The 17,661-nt window shown below is 39.8% G+C and overlaps 1 protein-coding gene across 4 annotated transcripts in view; it reads left to right on the top strand.

Moving 5' to 3' along the window:
- Positions 1-17,661, top strand: part of LOC113916762 (T-cell activation inhibitor, mitochondrial) — a 178,584-nt gene that overhangs the window by 85,075 nt on the left and 75,848 nt on the right. For all 4 annotated transcript variants that reach the window (XM_027583678.1, XM_027583677.2, XM_027583676.2 and 1 more), the window contains exon 16: positions 1,806-1,971. In XM_027583678.1, the coding sequence (XP_027439479.1) occupies positions 1,806-1,971 (166 nt within the window). The remainder of the gene's footprint in view (positions 1-1,805; positions 1,972-17,661) is intronic.

Here is a 17,661-nt window from a genome sequence, read left to right as displayed (position 1 = left end):
TGGCTATCTGAAGAAGTATTGGAAGTATGCTAAGTATCATATTTATTTGAAGCAACTTTCAATACAGACTTTTGCTACCTCTTAAGTATTGATAACATCATAATTTTGCAGAAGTTCCAGACACTTTTTTAAGATGAACCCAGGGAACTCACAATTAACAGAACTCCTTAAAAATCACCTCCTAGAATGCTCTGGAACACTATATACCATATATCTTGATATCTGCCTTTGAGGTTTAGCTCACCATAGAAGTGGTCTAGTTCTTCTGGACCATACTGAACTGCCATTCTTTAGATTTCCCTGCAGTATAGATTCAATAAAGTGAAATAAAATAGAGGACAGGAAAATCTAAAATAGGAAGGACGTGCTGAGGGATGAATGGAGCAGTTGAGAGTGTGGTCAGTACTGAATCAGCTATTACAATGTATCTTTTGTTATTTCCTTCTTATAAAAAGGTTATTTCATAACTGAATATGTTCAATAACATTTAAGTACATGGTCAGTCATACATATACAAATCCATGGATTTTTTTTTTTTACTAAAAAAAAAAAAACAACAGCAATGGAATCCTTGTACATAAGGTCTCCAGTCTCCAAGGTCTTCAAGAGGTTAGCATTCACTGTGCAGTAGGCCTGGGATGGGCAGAATATGCCTTGTCCCTGATCTCACAGTCTAGGTTAAGGTTCATCATAGCATTAATTTCTTGGATATTTAATGCTTGAGAAATTGAGGACTACATAAACTATTTTTGACAAAGATTGATTTTGCTGAAATTTTAGGGTATATTTTAATTTTATTTGTTGTGATTATTTCTTAAGAGGCTGGTGAGTTTGTGCCTATATTGTAATTTAAAATTTTTGCTATCTTATTTGGAATGAATATTTTATTTTACTTAGTATGATTTTTTTTAGTGAAACCTATTCCTTTTGAACACAAAAGTAAAACCACTGAAATTAAGCTAGAGCTATCTCCTTAAAAATGCATTCATTTCTGTAATCAACTTAAAAGTACCTTGACATCACAATATGCATCTGACTCAAATAGTATAGAATATAATATAAAACCACAAACTAAGGGCCCAGTCTGACCCACAGCCTGTTTTTGTACATCTCAAGAGCTGAGAATGTTTTTTATATTTTTAAAGAGCTAGAAAATAAAAACAGCAACAACCAAAAAGAATGTGCAGCTGACCAAATGTGGCCTGTAGAGCCTAAGTGTTTACTATCTGGCTAATCATAGAAAAGGTTTGCTGACCCCTTATATAAAATAATACTATATATGTCTAATTTCTGATGTCCAAACTGGAGAGAATCTTTATGTAGACTATGTGAAATAATTAGTCTGTTGAATCAAAAAAACAATTTTCAGCCAGCAGTTTTATTCTTTTCTTTTCCCCACTATCATTATGGAAATTTGACAAAACATTATCTTGATTTTCACTGTCTCTCCCTCTTGGCTCCTAGGGTAATCAACAGAAGTACCAAAATGTATAGTTAGTAGTTTTCCACATTAGGGCAAGAAATCCTTTTTCCAAATGAAATCTTTAGGGGAAGCACAAGTATAAAAACACTTGAAAAGGTGGGTCAGCAGGGTGAGGGTTAATATGAGGCAAAGCCCTGCTTCCTCCCCTTCCCTGTCTGTCTCTGTGGCTAAGCAGGAGGGAGCTTAAGGAAAGAGTCTTTTGAGAACCATCTGTCTAGAAGGATGATTCAAATTGGGTAATTGACTTCTGTATAATTACTGATGTTATTTATATCTCTGTGATACTCTGAATGATAATTAGTGTTCTTTATTTTTACTCTAGGGAAGGAAAGTCTTAGATAAACTATATGAATTAAAAATACATTTTACAAGTTTAAAGGGATTTACAGGGCCCGAGAAGCTAGCACCAAGATGTCAAATTGTGAATATTGCAGCAGAAATTTTTCTAAAAAGTGGAAGCCTAGATGGTGCCATTTGGGTATTGAGGGGTAAGTTATGATATATGCAAGCATAACATAACATAACTTGTTGTTATAAATTCTTGTGCAATTACCTTACATTGATGTTGAATTGTGGGTGGTAATTTGGCCTAGTAAACCTTAGTGATCATGTAGGTAGGTAGGTGGTTATTGTGTAAAATGGAAGGAGAAAGTTAACCTCATTTTTTTTTTTTAAGATTTTATTTATTTAAGAGACAGCGAGAGAAAGCACGATCTGGGGGCAGGGGCAGTGGGGACAGGAAGAAGCAGAGCAGGGAGCCAGATGCGGGACTTGATCCCAGGACCCTGGGATCACTACCTGAGCCAAAGGCAGACGCTTAACCAACTGAGCCACCCAGGCACCCAAAAGTTAACCTTACTTTAAAGAAAAAATTGTATGACCTTTTATTGAAAAGCTAGTTCTTACTTTGGCCTAGGGACCATACAAAAATGCTTTACCTGGATTATCTCAGTTCAGCTTCATAGAAACCCTCTGAGTTTAGAATTAGTACAACCCCCCCTTTTTTTTTTGATAAAAAACGTCACAGACATCAAGCAACTTGCCAAAAATGACGTAACAAGTAAGATGTAGAGGCTAGATTCAAACCCAGACAGTCCAGCTTCAGAGCCCAGACATCAGTTGCTATCTGAGATAGGGAAATCCCTATTGTAATCTGCATAAACTCTTATCTTTGTATATACAGTCAAACATGACTTCAAACCAAGACAAGTAAAGCTTCCTTCCCTAGTAAGTCAATCCATCTAGCAGAAATTACAATGAAATTAAGTCAGCAGAAGCACCTAAGATTAGTTTGCTATGAGGTAAATAAAAATTTAGAGAGCACGCTGGTAACACAGCATGCTATCTACTGGTAGCTCTGGCTACTTGAACCATCAGGCAGACTTTATTTGATAAAATGGGATAACAACAGAGAAACCTCAAGAATCTCTGGGTTTCTACATCAAAAACTAATGATGTAATGTATGGTGATTAACATAACAATAAAAAATAAAAAGAATCTCTGGGTTTAGGTGGGAAGACGGAATATACACACAAGTAAAGCAAATAGATAACCTTTACACTGACACACAAACACACATACCAGCACACATACATGTTCATATACATATGAATATATAATTAACATATATTATTTATATGGAATCATTACATATATATAATACTTTGTTCAGGGCTGAGAGTATAGGGAATGCAGAGGTTGTGAATGGACTTCAGGATCAAAAACTTCGAAAAGTTTTTCTTCAACTTAACAAACATAGCCAGTGAAGTTTACTAGGTGGAGAAGAGTAACCAAAATACAAAAATAGAAATTAGCTAAATGTAAGCCAGGCTTTCTTTGTTAGAAAGAAGAGATGTGGCAAGAAGTGGAAAGGTTAAAATAGTTGATAAAAATGAGCTTGAGGCACCTTGTGACAGGAAACTTCAGCCTAAAATTTCTGGCAAAACTAGTCTTTCTCAAACTAGAGCCTAAAGGAGATTATGGGAGGGTATGGGATGGTCTATGGAGACTTTAAATTTTTACAATTTCAGTGTTATCTTTAAAAATTGTATAAGTTAAAAACACAGGATTCTCTTTTGCAGGGACCATTTCAATTGAAAGTCACTTTCATAAATAAAAATTTACTTCTTCAAAAGAAGGGCCCACAGAAGTATGCTTACTTCTTCCCAGAATTTTTTTTTCTTTTTTGGTGTTTCAAAATCAGGGTTTTTGTTTGTTTGTTTGTTTTGCTTTTTTAAAATTTTTTTATTATATTCAATTAGCCAACATATAATACATCACTAGTTTTTGATGTAGTGTTCAATGATCCATTAGTTGCATATAACACCCAGTGTTCATCACCACACGTGCCCTCTTTAATAATAGCCATCACCCAGTTACCCCATCCTCCCACCCCCCTCCCTTCTGTAACCCTCAGTTTGGCTCCCGGATTCCAGAGTCTCTCATGCTTTGTCTCCCTCTCTGATTTCTTTCCAGTTTTCCCTCCCTTCCCCTGTGGTCCTCCACATGATTCCTTACGTTCCACATATGAGTGAAACCATATCCTAATTTTCCTTCTCTGATTAACTTAATTTCACTTAACATAATCCTGTCCAGTTCCATCCATGTCAGTGCAAATGGTAGGTATTCATCCTTTCTGATGGCTGAGTAATATTCCATTGTATGTATATACCACCTCTATTCATCTGTTGAAGGACATCTCGGCTCCTTCCACAGTTTGGCTATTGTGGACATTGCTGCTATAAACACTGGGGTGAATATGCCCCTTCTTTTAACTACATCTGTATCTTTGGGGTAAATACCTAGTAGTGCAATTGCTGGATCTTAGGGTAGCTCTGTTTTTAATGTTTTGAGGAAGCTCCTGTTTCCCAGAATGGCTATACCAACTTGCGTTCCCACCAACAGTGTAAGAGGGTTACCCTTTCTCCACATCCTCACCAACATTTGGGTTTCCTGTTTTGTTATTTTTTGTCATTCTGACTGGTATAAGGTGGTATCTCATTGTGGTTTTGATATGTATTTCCCAGATAGCTAGTGAGGTTGAACATTTTTACATGTGCCTGTTAACTATTTGTATGTCTTCTTTGGAGAAGTGTCCATTCATGTCTTCTGCCCGTTTCTTGACTGGATTATTTGTTTTTTGGGTGTTGAGTTTGAGAAGTTCTTTATAGATCTGGGATACCAGCCCTTTATCCATAATTTCAATTGCAAATATCTTCTCCCATTCCATGGGTTGCCTCTTTGTTTTGTTGACTGTTTCCTTTGCTGTGCAGAAACTTTTTATCTTGATGAAGTCCCAAAAGTTCATGTTCACTTTTGTTTCCCTTGCCTTTAGAGGCATGTCTTGAAAGAAGTCGCTGTGGCTGATGTCAAAGAGGTTACTGCCTATGTTCTCCTCTAGGATTTGGATGGATTCCTCTCTCACATTGAGATTTTTCATCCATTCTGAGTTTATCTTTGTGTGTGGTGTAAGAGAATGGTCCAGTTTCATTCTTCTGCATGCAGCTCTCCAATTTTCCCAGCACCATTTGTTGAAGAAACAGTCTTTTTTCCATTGGATATTTTTTCCTGCTTTGTTGAAGATTAGTTGACGATAGAGTTGAGCGTCCATTTCTGGGGTCTCTGTTCTGTTCCATTGATCTATGTGTCTGTTTTTGTGCCAATACCATGCTGTCTTGATGATCGCAGCTTTGTGATATAGCTTGAAGTCAGGCATTGTGATGCCCCAGCTTTGGCTTTCTTTTTCAAGGATCCCCTGGCGATTTCAGGTCTTTTCTGGTTCCATACAAATTTTAGGATTGTTTGTCCCAGCTCTGTGAAAAATGTCGATGGTATTTTGATAGGGATCGCATTGAAAGTGAAGATTGCTTTGGGCAGCATAGATATTTTCACAATGTTTATTCTTCCAATCCATGAGCATGGAATGTTTTTCCATCTCTTTGTGTCTTCCTCAGTTTCTTTCATAAGTGTTCTGTAGTTTCTAGAGTGTAGATCCTTTACCTCTTTGGTTAGGTTTATTCTTAGGTATCTTATGGGCTTTGGTGCTATTGTAAGTGGAATCGATTCCTTAATTCCTCTTTCTTCAGTCACATTGTGTGTATAGAAAAGCCACTGATTTCTGTGCGTTGATTTTGTATCCTGCTATGTTGCTGAATTGCTGCATGAGTTCTAGTAATTTGGCAGTGGAGTCTTTTGGGTTTTCCACATAAAGTATCATGTCATCTGTAAAGAGAGAGAGTTTGACTTCTTCTTTGCCCATTTGAATGCCTTTTACTTCTTTTTGTTGTCTGACTGTTGAGGCTAGGACTTCTAGTACTATGTTGAACAAAGTGGTGAGAGTGGGCATCCCTGTTGTGTTCCTGACCTTAAGGGAAAAGCTCTGTTTTCCCCATTGAGAATGGTATTTGCTGTGGGCTTTTGTAAATGGCTTTTATGATATTGAGGTACATTCCCTCTGTCCCTATACTTTGAAGAGTTTTAATCAGGAGAGGACGCTGTATTTTGTCAAATGCTTTTTCTGCATCAATTCAGTGGGTCATATGGGTCTTTGTTTGGTTTGGGGATCAGGGTAGTTCTGGCCTTATAGAATGAGTTTGGAAGTTTTCCTTCCATTTCAATTTTTTGGAACAGCTTCAGTAGAATAGGTATGATTTCTTCTTTCAGTGTTTGGTAGAATTCCCCTGGGAAGCCTTCTGGCCCTGGACTCTTGTTTTCTGGGAGGTTTTTGATTACTGCTTCAGTTTCCTTGCTGGTATGTTCAGATTGTCTATTTCTTCCTGTTTCAGTCTTGGTAGTTTATAAATGTCCAGAAATGCATCCATTTCTTCCAGATTACCTAGTTTGTTGGCAATATAGCTGCTGGTAATAAGTTCTAATTGTCTCTATTTCTTTGGTATTGGTCGCGATTTCTCCCCTTTCGTTCATGGTTTTATTAATTTGGGTCCTTTCTCTTTTCTTTTGCAAAAGTCTAGCCAGACTTTTATCGATCTTATTAATTCTTTCAAAGAACTAGCTTCTAGTTCTGTTGATCTGTTTTGTTCTTCTAGTTTCTGTTTCATTGAATTCTGCTCTAATCTTTATTATTTCTCTTCTCCTGCTTGGTTTAGGCTTTATTTGCTGTTCTTTCTCCAGATCCTTTAGGTGTAAGGTTAGCTTGTGCATTTGGAATTTTTCTAATTTTTAGAGAGGGGCTTGGATGACTATGTACTTCCCTCTAAGGACTGCTTTTGCAGTATCCCACAGGTTCTGAACCAATGTCTTTTCATTTTCTTGGTTTGCATGAATTGTTTAAGTTCCTCTTTAATTTCCTGATTGACCCATTCATTCTTTAGCAGGATGCTTTTTTTTTTTTTTTTTAAGATTTTATTTATTTACTTGACAGAGAGAGGCACAGCGAGAGAGGGAACACAGGCAGGGGGAGTGGGAGAGGGAGAAGCAGGCCTCCTGCTGAGCAGGGAGCCCAATATGGGGCTCCATCCCAGGACCCTGGGATCATGACCTAAACTGAAGGCAGACGCTCAAGGACTGAGCCATCCAGGCACCCCGGCAGGATGCTTTTTAACCTCCAAGTGTTTGCGTTCCTTCCTAATTTTTCTTTGTGCTTGAGTTCCGATTTCAATGCATTGTGGTCTGAAAATATTCAGGAAATAATCTCAGTCTTTTGGTGTCAGTTGAGACCTGATTTGTGACTCAGTTTGTGATCTCTTCTGGAGAAAGTTCCATGTGCACTGGAGAAGAATGAGTATTCTGTTGTTTTAGGATGGAATGTTCTGTATATATCTATGAAGCCCGTCTGGTCCAAGGTGTCCTTCAAAGCTCTTGTTTCTTTTTTGATCTTCTGCTTAAATGATCTGTCTGTTGCTGTGAGTGGAGTGTTGAAGTCTCCTACTATTAATGTATTATTATCAATATGATTCTTTATTTGGTTTAATAGTTGGTTTATGTAGTTGGCTGCTTACATGTTGGGGGCATGGGTATTTACAATTGTTAGATTTTCTTGTTGGATAGACCCTTTAAGTATGATATAGTGTCCCTCTACATCTCTTTGGTTTAAAATCTAATTTGTTAGGGGGTGCCTGAGTGGCTCAGCCATTAAGCGTCTGCCTTTGGCTTGGGTCCTGATCCTGGGGTCCTGGGATCGAGTCCCTCATCAGGCTCCCTGCTTAGTGGGAAGCCTGCTTCTCCCTCTCCCACTCCCCCTGCTCGTGTTCCCTCTCTCGCTGTGTCTCTCTCTGTCAGATAAATAAATAAAATCTTTAAAAAAAATAAATAAGAAATAAAATCTAATTTGTTTGGTATGAGAATTGCTACCCCAGCTTCTTTTTGAGGTCTGTTGGCATGATAAATGGTTCTCCACCCCTTCACTGTCAATCTGGCGGTATCCTTAGGTTCAAAATGAGTCTCATAGAGACAGCATATGGATGGGTCCTGCTTTTTTATCCAGTCTGAAACCCTGTGCCATTTTATGGGAGCATTCAGCCCATTCATTGAGAGTAACTATTGAAAGATATGAATTTAGTGCCATCATATTGCCTGTTTCTATAGAGTCCCTGTTTCTATAGATTGTCCCTGTAAATTCCTGATCTATATTACTCTTAGGTTCTTTCTTCTTTTATTTTTTTTAAAGATTTTATTTATTTATTCATGAAAGACAGAGAGAGAGAGAGAGAGAGAGAGGCAGAGGGAGAAGCAGGCTCCCAAGGAGCAGGGAGCCCGACACGGGACTCGATCCCAGGACCCTGGGATCACGACCTGAGCCGAAGGCAGACGCTTAACCATCTGAGCCACCCAGGCGCCCTCTTTCTTCTTTTATAGAATCCCCTTTAATATTTCTTGCAGGGCTGGCTTGGTGGTCACATATTCTTTCAGTTTCTGCCAGTCCTGTCAGCTCTTCCTTTCTTCTTCCTTTCTGAATGACAGCCTTTCAGGATAAAGTATTCTGGGCTGCATGTTCTTCTCATTTAGTACCCTGCATATGTCTTGCCAGCGCTTTCTGGCTTTCCAGGTCTCTGTGGACAGGTCTGACGTTATTCTGATGTTCCTTCCTCCGTACTAAGGAATCTCTTCCCCCTAGCTACTCTCAGGGTAGCTTCCTTGGCTCTAAGATTTGCAAGCTTCACTATTATATGTTGGGGTGTTGATCTATTTTTATTGATTTGGGGAGGGGTCCTCACTGTCTCTTGGACGCGAATGCTTGTTTCCTTCCCCAGATTAGGGAAGTTCTCAGCTATGATTTGCTCAAATATACCTTCCTGTACACTCTCTCCATTCCCTCAGGAATCCCAATAATTCTGACATTGGAGCATTTCATGGCATCATGGATCTAAGTCTGTTCTCATGGGTTACCAGCTGCCTATCCCTATGTTCTTCAGCTTCCTTGCTTTATATCAGCTTATCTTCTAGATCACTAATTCGTTCTTCTGCCTCATTTACCCTGGCTGTTAAGAGTATCCAGTTTAGACTGTATCTCATTCATAACATTTTTTAATTTCAGCCTGATTAGATTCATTTCTGCCCTTAGAGAGTCTATATTGTCACTAATGCTTTTCTCAAGCCTAACTATTGACTTCATGATTGCTACCCTGAAGTTTATCTCTGATGTCTTGCTTATATCCATAGCCATTAGATCTGTGGCAGAGGACATTATCTCTGGTTCTTTTCTTTATTGGGAGTTCCTCCTCCTAGTCATTCTGTTGAGGGATGGTTGAGGGAATGTACAGAGTCCAAAATACCAACCACTACGTAAGCAAAATGCACCTTAGAAGAAATCTGAAGTGGTCGGAAACTACCACAGAGACGCCACCAAAGCCAAGATGATCCAAAACAATAAAGAAAGAAAGAAAAGAGAAAAAAAAATGAGTGGGTGGGGAGTGAGGAGGATGATTATAATCTCTCAGGGTGGACACAGCAGGGTGATCTGCCCGTTCCTGCTTGATTTTCAGTCTGTGTGTTAGAAGACACTATATCCCAAAATTGCAAAGAAATCAGAAATTATGTATATATCAAGATAAAATTGAATAGAATGAAAAACAGCTTAGTATGGGGCATAAATCTATAAAAACGTGAAAAAAAAGTGTCTTAAAAACATAGGTTGTGAAATAAGAATCTATTTGAAATAAGAGCAGGGTTAAAAAAAAAGAGGAAGAAGAAAGAAGAAGGGGGAGGGGGAGAGGAGGAGAGGAGAAGAGGAGAGAAGAAAGAAGAAGAAGAAAGTAACACCCAATGCTCCATTCAGTACCTGCCCTCTACCCATCACCAGGCTAACCCATCCCCCCACCCCCTCCCTTCTAGAACCCTCAGTTTGTTTCTCAGAGTCCATAGTTTCTCAGGTTCATCTCCCCCTCCAGTTCCCCCCCTTCATTTATCCCTTCCTGCTATCTTTTTTATTTTTTAACATATAATGTATTATTTGTTTCAAAGGTACAGGTCTGTGATTTAACAGTCTTACACAATTCACTGCGCTCACCATAGCACATTCCCTCCCCAATGTCTATCACCCAGCCACGCCATCCCTCCCACCCCCACCACTCCAGCAACCCTCAGTTTGTTTCCTGAGATTAGGGAATTCCTTATATCAGTGAGATCCTATGATACATGTCTTTCTCTGATTGACTTATTTCGCTCAGCATAATACCCTCCATTTCCATCCACCTCATCGCAAATGGCAAGATTTCATTTTTTTGATGGCTGCATATTGTGTGTGTGTGTGTGTGTGTGTGTGTGTGTGTGTGTGTGTGTGTGTATACACCCCATTTTCATTATCCATTCGTCTGTCGATGGACATCATAGCTCTTTCCATTGTTTGGCTATTGTGGACATTGCTGCTATAAACATTGGGGTGCACGTACCCCTTTCGATCACTACATTTGTACCTTTAGAGTAAATACTAGGAGTGCAATTGCTGGGTCTTGTGGTAGCTCTATTTTCCACTTTTTGAGGAACTTCCATACTGTTTTCCAGAGTGGCTGCACCAACTTGCATTCCCACCAGCAGTGTAGGAGGGTTCCCCTTGCTCCGCATCCCCGCAACATCTGTCGTTTCCCGACTTGTTGATTTTAGCCATTCTGACTGGTGTGAGGTGGTATCTCATTGAGGTTTCGATTTGGATTTCCCTGATGTCGAGCGATATTGAGCACTTTTTAATGTGTTTGTTGGCCATTTGGATGTCTTCTTTGGAAAAATGTCTGTTCATGTCTTCTGCCCATTTCTTGATTGGATCATTTGTTCTTTGGGTGTTCAGTCTGATAAGTTCTTTATACATTTTGGATACTAGCCCTTTATCTGATATGTCATTTCCAAATATCTTCTCCCATTCTGTCAGTTGTCATTTGGTTTTGTTGACTATTTCTTTTGCTGTGCAAAAGCTTTTTATCTTGATGAAGTCCCAATAGTTCATTTTTGCCCTTGCTTCCCTTGCCTTTGGCAATGTTTCTAGGAAGAAGTTGCTGCAGCTGAGGTCAAAGAGGTTGCTCCCTGTGTTCTCCTTTAGGATTTTGATGGACTCCTGTCTCACACTTAGGTCTTTCAACCATTTGGAGTCTATTTTTGTGTGTGGTGTAAGGAAATGGTCCAGTTTCATTCTTCTGCATGTGGTTGTCCAATTTTCCTAACACCATTTATTGAAGAGACTGTCTTTTTTCCATTGGACACTCTTTCCTGCTTTTTTGAAAATTAGTTGACCATAAAGTTGAGGGACCATTTCTGGGGTCTCTGTTCTGTTCCATTGATCTAGGAGTCTGTTTTTGTGCCAGTACCGTACTGTCTTGATGATGACAGCTTTGTAATAGAGCTTGAAGTCCGGAATTGTGATGCCGCCAGCTTTGCTTTTCTTTTTCAACATTCTTCTGGCTATTCGGAGTCTTTTCTGGTTCCATACAAATCTTAGGATTATTTGTTCCATTTCTTTGAAAAAACTTGATGGTATTTTGATAGGGATTGCATTAAATGTGTAGATTGCTCGAGGTAGCATTGATATCTTCACAATATTTGTTCTCCCAGTCCATGAGCATGCAACATTTTTCCATTTCTTTGTGTCTTCCTCAATTTCTTTCATGAGTATTTTATAGTTTTCTGAGTACAGATTCTTTGCCTCTGGTTAGATTTATTCCTAGGTATCTTATGGTTTTGGGTGCAGTTGTAAACGGGATCAACTCCTTAATTTCTCTTTCTTCTGTCTTGTTGTTGTATAGGAATGCCACTGATTTCTGTGCATTGATTTTATATCCTGCCACTTGACTGAATTCCTGTATGAGTTCTAGCGGTTTTGGGGTGGGGTCTTTTGGGTTTTCCACATAAAGTATGATATCATCTGCAAAGAGTGAGAGTTTGACTTCTTCTTTGCCCATTCAGTTGCCTTTTCTTTTCTTTTGTTGTGTGATTACTGAGGCTAGGACTTCTAATACTATGTTGAATAGCAGTGGTGATAGTGGACATTCCTACTGTGTTCCTGACCTTAGGGAAAAAGTTCTCAGTTTTTCCCCATTTAGAATGATACTCACTGTGGGCTTTTCATAAATGGCTTTTATGATATTGAGATATGTACCCTCTATCCCTATACTCTGAAGAGTTTTGATCAAGAAAGGATGCTGTACTTTGTCAAATGCTTTTTCTGCATCTATTAAGAGGATCATAGGGTTCTTGTTCTTTCTTTTATTAACATATTGTATCGCATTGATTGATTTGCAGATGTTGAACCAACCTTGCAGCTCAGGGATAAATCCCACTTGGTCGTGGTGAATAATCCTTTTAATGTACTGGTGGATCCTATTGGCTAGTATTTTGGTGAGAATTTTTGCATCCATGTTCATCAAGGATATTGGTCCATAGTTCTCCTTTTTGATGGGGTCTTTGTCTGGTTTGGGGATCAAGGTAATGGTGGCCTCATAAAACGATTTTGGAAGTTTCCCTTCCATTTCTATTTTTTGGAACAGTTTCAGTAGAATAGGTATTAATTCTTCTTGAAATGTGTGGTAGAATTGCCCTGGGAAGCCATCTGGCCCTGGGCTTTTTTTTGTTGGGAGATTTTTGATGACTGCTTCAATTTCCTTAGTGGTTATAGATCTGTTCAGGTTTTCTGTTTCTTCCTGGTTCAGTTTTGGTAGTTGATATATCTCTAGGAATGCATCTGTTTCTTCCAGATGATCTAATTTGCGGGCATATACTTGCTCATAATATGTTCTTATAATTGTTTGTATTTCTTTGGTGTTGGTTGTGATCTCTCCTCTTTCATTCATGATTTTATTTATTTGGGTCATTTCTCTTTCTTTTTGATAAGTCTGGCCAGGGGTTTATCAGTCTTATTAATTCTTTCAAAGAACCAGCTAACACAAATTTGATTTGTTTCATTGATCTGCTCTACTGTTCTTTCGGTTTCTATTTCATTGATTTCTGCTCTGAACTTTATTATTTCTCTTCTCCTGCTGGGTTTAGGCTTTATTTGCTGTTCTTTCTCCAGCTCCTTTAGGTGTAGGGTTAGGTTGTGTATTTGAGACCTTGTTTCTTGAGAAAGGCTTGTTTTGCTATATACTTTCCTCTTAGGACTGCCTTTGCTGTATCCCAAAGATTTTGAACAGTTGTGTTTTCATTTTCATTGGTTTCCATGAATTTTTTTAATTCTTCTTTAATTTCCTGGTTGACCCATTCATTCTTCAGTAGGATGCTCTTTAGCCTCCCTCTATTTGAGTTCTTACCGACTTTCCTCTTGTGATTGAGTTCTAGTTTCAAAGCATTGTGGTCTGAAAATATGCAGGGAATGACCCCAATCTTTGGGTACCAGTTGAGACCTGATTTGTGACCTAGGATGTGATCAATTCTGGAGAATGTTCCATGGCTCTGGAGAAGAATGTGTATTCTGTTGCTTGGGAATGGAATGTTCTGAATATATCTGTGAAGTCCATTTGATCCAGTGTGTCATTTAAAGTCTTTATTTCCTTGTTATCTTTTGCTTAGATGATCTGTGCAATTTAGTGAGGGGGGTGTTAGGGTCCCCTAGTATTATTGTATTGTTGTCAATGTGTTTCTTTGCTTTTGCTATTAATTGGCTTATGGTTTTCCACCTCCTCACTTTCAATCTGGGGGTGTCTTTGGGTCTAAAGTGAGTCTCTTGCAAACAGCATATCAATGGGTCTTATTTTTTTATGCAGTCAGATACCCTGTGTCTTTTGATTTGGGGTATTTGGTCCATTTACATTCAGGGTAACTATCGAAAGATATGAATTTAGTGCCATTGTATTGCCTGTAAGGTTACTGTTACTGTGTATTGTCTGTGTTTCTTTCTGGTCTATGTTACTTTTAGGCTCTCTCTTTGCTTAGAGGACCCCTTTCAGTGTTTCTTGTAGGGCTAGTTTTGTGTTTGCAAATTCCTTTAGTTTTTGTTTGTCCTGGAAGCTTTTTATCTCTCCTTCTATTTTCAATGAGAGCCTAGCTGGGTATAGTATTCTTGGCTGCATATTTTTCTCATTTAGTGCTCCGAATATATCACGCCAGTCCTTTGTGGCCTTCCAGGTCTCTGTGCTAGGTCTTTGCCAATCCTATGTTTCTACCATCGTAGGTTACAGATCTCTTGGGAGACCAAGCTGCTTTCAGGATTTTCTCTTTGTCTCTGAGACTCGTAAGTTGTACTATTAGATGTCGGGTGTTGACCTATTTTTATTGATTTTGATGGCTGTTCTCTGTGCCTCCTGGATTTTGATGCCTGTCTCCTTCCCCAAATTAGGGAAGTCCTCTGCTATAATTTGCTTCAATATACCCTCTGCCCCTGTCTCTCTTTCTTCTTCTTCTGGAATCCCAAGTATTCTAATGTTTCGTTTTATGGTATCACTTAACTCTCGAATTCTGCCCTCATGATCCAGTAGTTGTTTATCTGTCTTTCTCAGCTTCTTTTTTTTCCATTATTTGGTCTTCTGTATCACTAATTCTCTCTTCTGCCTCATTTATCCTAGCAGTTAGAGCCTCCATTTTTTATTGCACCTCATTAATAGCCTTTTTGACTTCGACTTGGTTAGATTTTAGTTCTTCTGTTTCTCCAGAAAGGGTTTCTGTAATATCTTCCATGCTTTTCTCAAGCCCAGCTAGTATCTTTAAAATCGTCATTCTGAACTCTAGTTCTGAGATCTTACTAATGTCCATATTGATTAGGTCCCTGGCTGTCGGTACTGCCTCTTGTTCTTTTTTTTGAGGTGATTTTTTCCATCTTGTCATTTTGTCCAGGGGACAATTGATGAATGAGAGAACAAAATGCTAACAGGGTAACAGCGTCCCCAGAGAAATATGCACTAAACAAATCAGAAGAGACCTGAAACTGGGGGAAGACAAAGGGAAAGAAATAAAAAATTTTAAAAAAAGGAAAAAGAGAAAGATAAAAACAAACAAACAAAAAACAGAATATGAGCAGATATGATCAGGCTGGTGCATAGATCAGTGCCACACACTAGATTTTGGGCGTTTTGGTCTGTTAGAAGATAGTGCCTCCCAAAATTTTAAAGAAAGGAAAACTTATATATGCGCAAAAATAGGGGTCAATGCGATGAAGGGATGGGATGTGACTGTAAAGATGAAAATTATAAAAGATTTTATAAAAGGAATTGATAAGAAGTTGGTTGAAAAAAGAAGAGGATTTAAAAAAATAAAAGGGAGAGAATGTGATCAGGCAGGAGACAAGAACAAAGCCATACACTAGAGATTTAGGGTATATCTTGGTCTGTTAGAAGAAACTGTATCCCAATATTTTAAAGAGAACAACTTTTATATATACCAAAAATAAGGTTAACCATTATGAAGGAATAAAATATGACTCTAAAAATGAAAAATCAAAAAGATTTTTTTAAAAAGGGATTGATAAGTTGTTGGTTCAAAAAGGAAAATAGAAAAATTAAAAAGAAAAAGAAAATTAAATTAACTTCAAAAGACTAAAGAATTATGGGAAAAAAGCCATGAATTCTGTGTGCAGTATTCCCCTAGTGCTGGAGTTCTGCTGTTCTCATTGATTGGTAAACTTGGTCTTGGCTGGATGTTCTTGCTGATCTTCTGGGGGAGGGCCCTGTTGCCATGGTTCTCAAATGTCTTTGCCGGAGGTGGAACTGCCCTGCCCTTGCCAGGGTCTGCTAAGTAATGTGCTCAGGTGTCCTCTCATAGCTTTTTCGCCCTGCAAGGTTTCCCTACAGCTTTGGAGGACGAGAGTGAAAATGGCAGCCTCCCAATCTCCTACCCGGAGGAGCTGAGAACTCAGGGCCCCACTCCTCAGTGAGCCCCCAGAGAAAAGCAATCACTCTGTCGCCCTGGTCTCTGGCCTCACTCCGTGCTCACCCAGCCTGTTACCAAGGCTTTCTGTCTCTGGCACCTGACCTTGTGTGGAGTCTCCAAACCCAGTAGATTCCTGCGGTGCGCCCCCGCACTGCTCCTCCCGGGGGGAGGACAGAGAGTCTCCCTGATCCGCTGCTTGTTGGGTCCCTGCTCAAAGTGTAGTGTCCCGACTGTGCCTGTGGATCCCGGTTTATGGCAACCCCAAGCTGAGAGGCCACTCCTTGGTTCCGTCTCTGCAGCCGGCTTCCCCGCTCTGATACCTGGGAGCTCTGCCGCACTCAGCACCCCCGGTCTTTCTGTGACCCCAAGGGCCCTGAGACCACACTGTCCCAGCGAGGGTTCCACCCCCCGCTTAGCCACTGGAGCGAGTCCCTCAGCAGAGCAGACTTCTAAAATTTCCGATTTTGTGCTCTGCTGCTCTATCACTTACCAGAAGCGGCTGATGGAGGCCCCTCCCCCGCCATCTATCTGCCCAAATATCACTTCAGATTCACTTCTCTGCACGTCCTACCTTTCAGCAAGTGGTCACTTTTCTGTTCAGAGAGTTGTTGCTATTCTTTTCTTCGATTTCCTGTTGAGTTCGTAGGTGTTCAGAATGGTTTGATCCCTGTCTAGCTGAATTCCTGGGACCAGACGAAATTTAGATCTCCTACTCCTCCACCATCTTGCTCCTCCCCCCTACAGCTTTAGTTTTTGATGTAGTGTTCCATGATTCATTGTTTGTGTATAACACCCAGTGCTCCATTCAATATGTGCTCTACCCATCACCAGGCTAACCCATCCTCTCACCCCCCTCCCCTCTAGAATCCTCATTTTGTTTCTCAGAGTCCATAGTCTCTCATGGTTCATCTCCCACTCTGATCCCCCCCTTCATTTATCCCTTCCTACTATCTTTTTTTTTTTAACATATAATGTATTTTTTGTTTCAGGGGTACAGGTCTGTGATTCATCAGTCTTACACAATTCACAGCGCTTACCATAGCAATACCCTCCCCAATGTCTATCACCCAGCCACCCCATCCCTCCTACCCCCCGCCACTCCAGCAACCCTCAGTTCCCTGAGATTTAGAATTCTTCATATTAGTGAGATCATATGATAATGTCTTTGATTGACTTATTTCACTTAGCCTAATACCTAGTTCTATCCATGTCATTGCAAATGGCAAGATTTCGTTTTTTTGATGGCTGCATAATATTCCATTTTATATATACACTACATCTTCTTTATCCGTTCATCTGTTGATGGACAGCTTGGCTCTTTCCATAATTAGGCTATTGTCGACATTACTGCTATAAACATTGGGGTGCACATACCCCTTCAGATCTCTACATTTATATCTTTGGGTTAAATACCCAGTAATGCAATTGCTGGGTCGTACGGTAGCTCTCTTTTCAACTTTTTGAGGAACCTCCATTCTGTTTTCCAGAGTGGCTGGTGCAAGCTGTTCTATATCTCCCCTAGGATGTTAGCCCGCATTTTCTAGTCCTTTTTAGGCTGGTCAGGCAGAGGTCAGTCTCCCTACCCCCTCGGCTCTCAGTTTATGGTGCCCAGAGCTGAAATTCCCCTCTAGGCTCACTGACCATAACCAATGTCCCTGCTCCACTGCTTGGCACTCTATCAGTTCAGGCTCCCCCGTTCTTTCTGAGTCTCCTGTAATCCTGAGTCCACAATGATCTACTTAAAATTCTGCCCTTATTTGCCCCCTGTGCCCTCTTCAGAATGGGGTGCCTGTCACCAGAGTAGATTGCTTATGGAGGCTCCCTCCCCCCTCCACTTATCTTCGGATATTTCCCCTGAAGATTCAAGGTTCTGCACCTCCTACCTTGCAAAAAGTTGTTGTTTTTCTGCTTGTGGAGATCCAGATGAATCTTACATCTC

This window comes from Zalophus californianus, chromosome 1 (genome assembly GCF_009762305.2).
Source record: "Zalophus californianus isolate mZalCal1 chromosome 1, mZalCal1.pri.v2, whole genome shotgun sequence".
Taxonomy (NCBI): Eukaryota; Metazoa; Chordata; class Mammalia; order Carnivora; family Otariidae; genus Zalophus; species Zalophus californianus.
The sequence above is the reverse complement of the archived record's forward strand: the minus strand, read 5'-3'. Positions and strand labels throughout refer to the sequence as shown.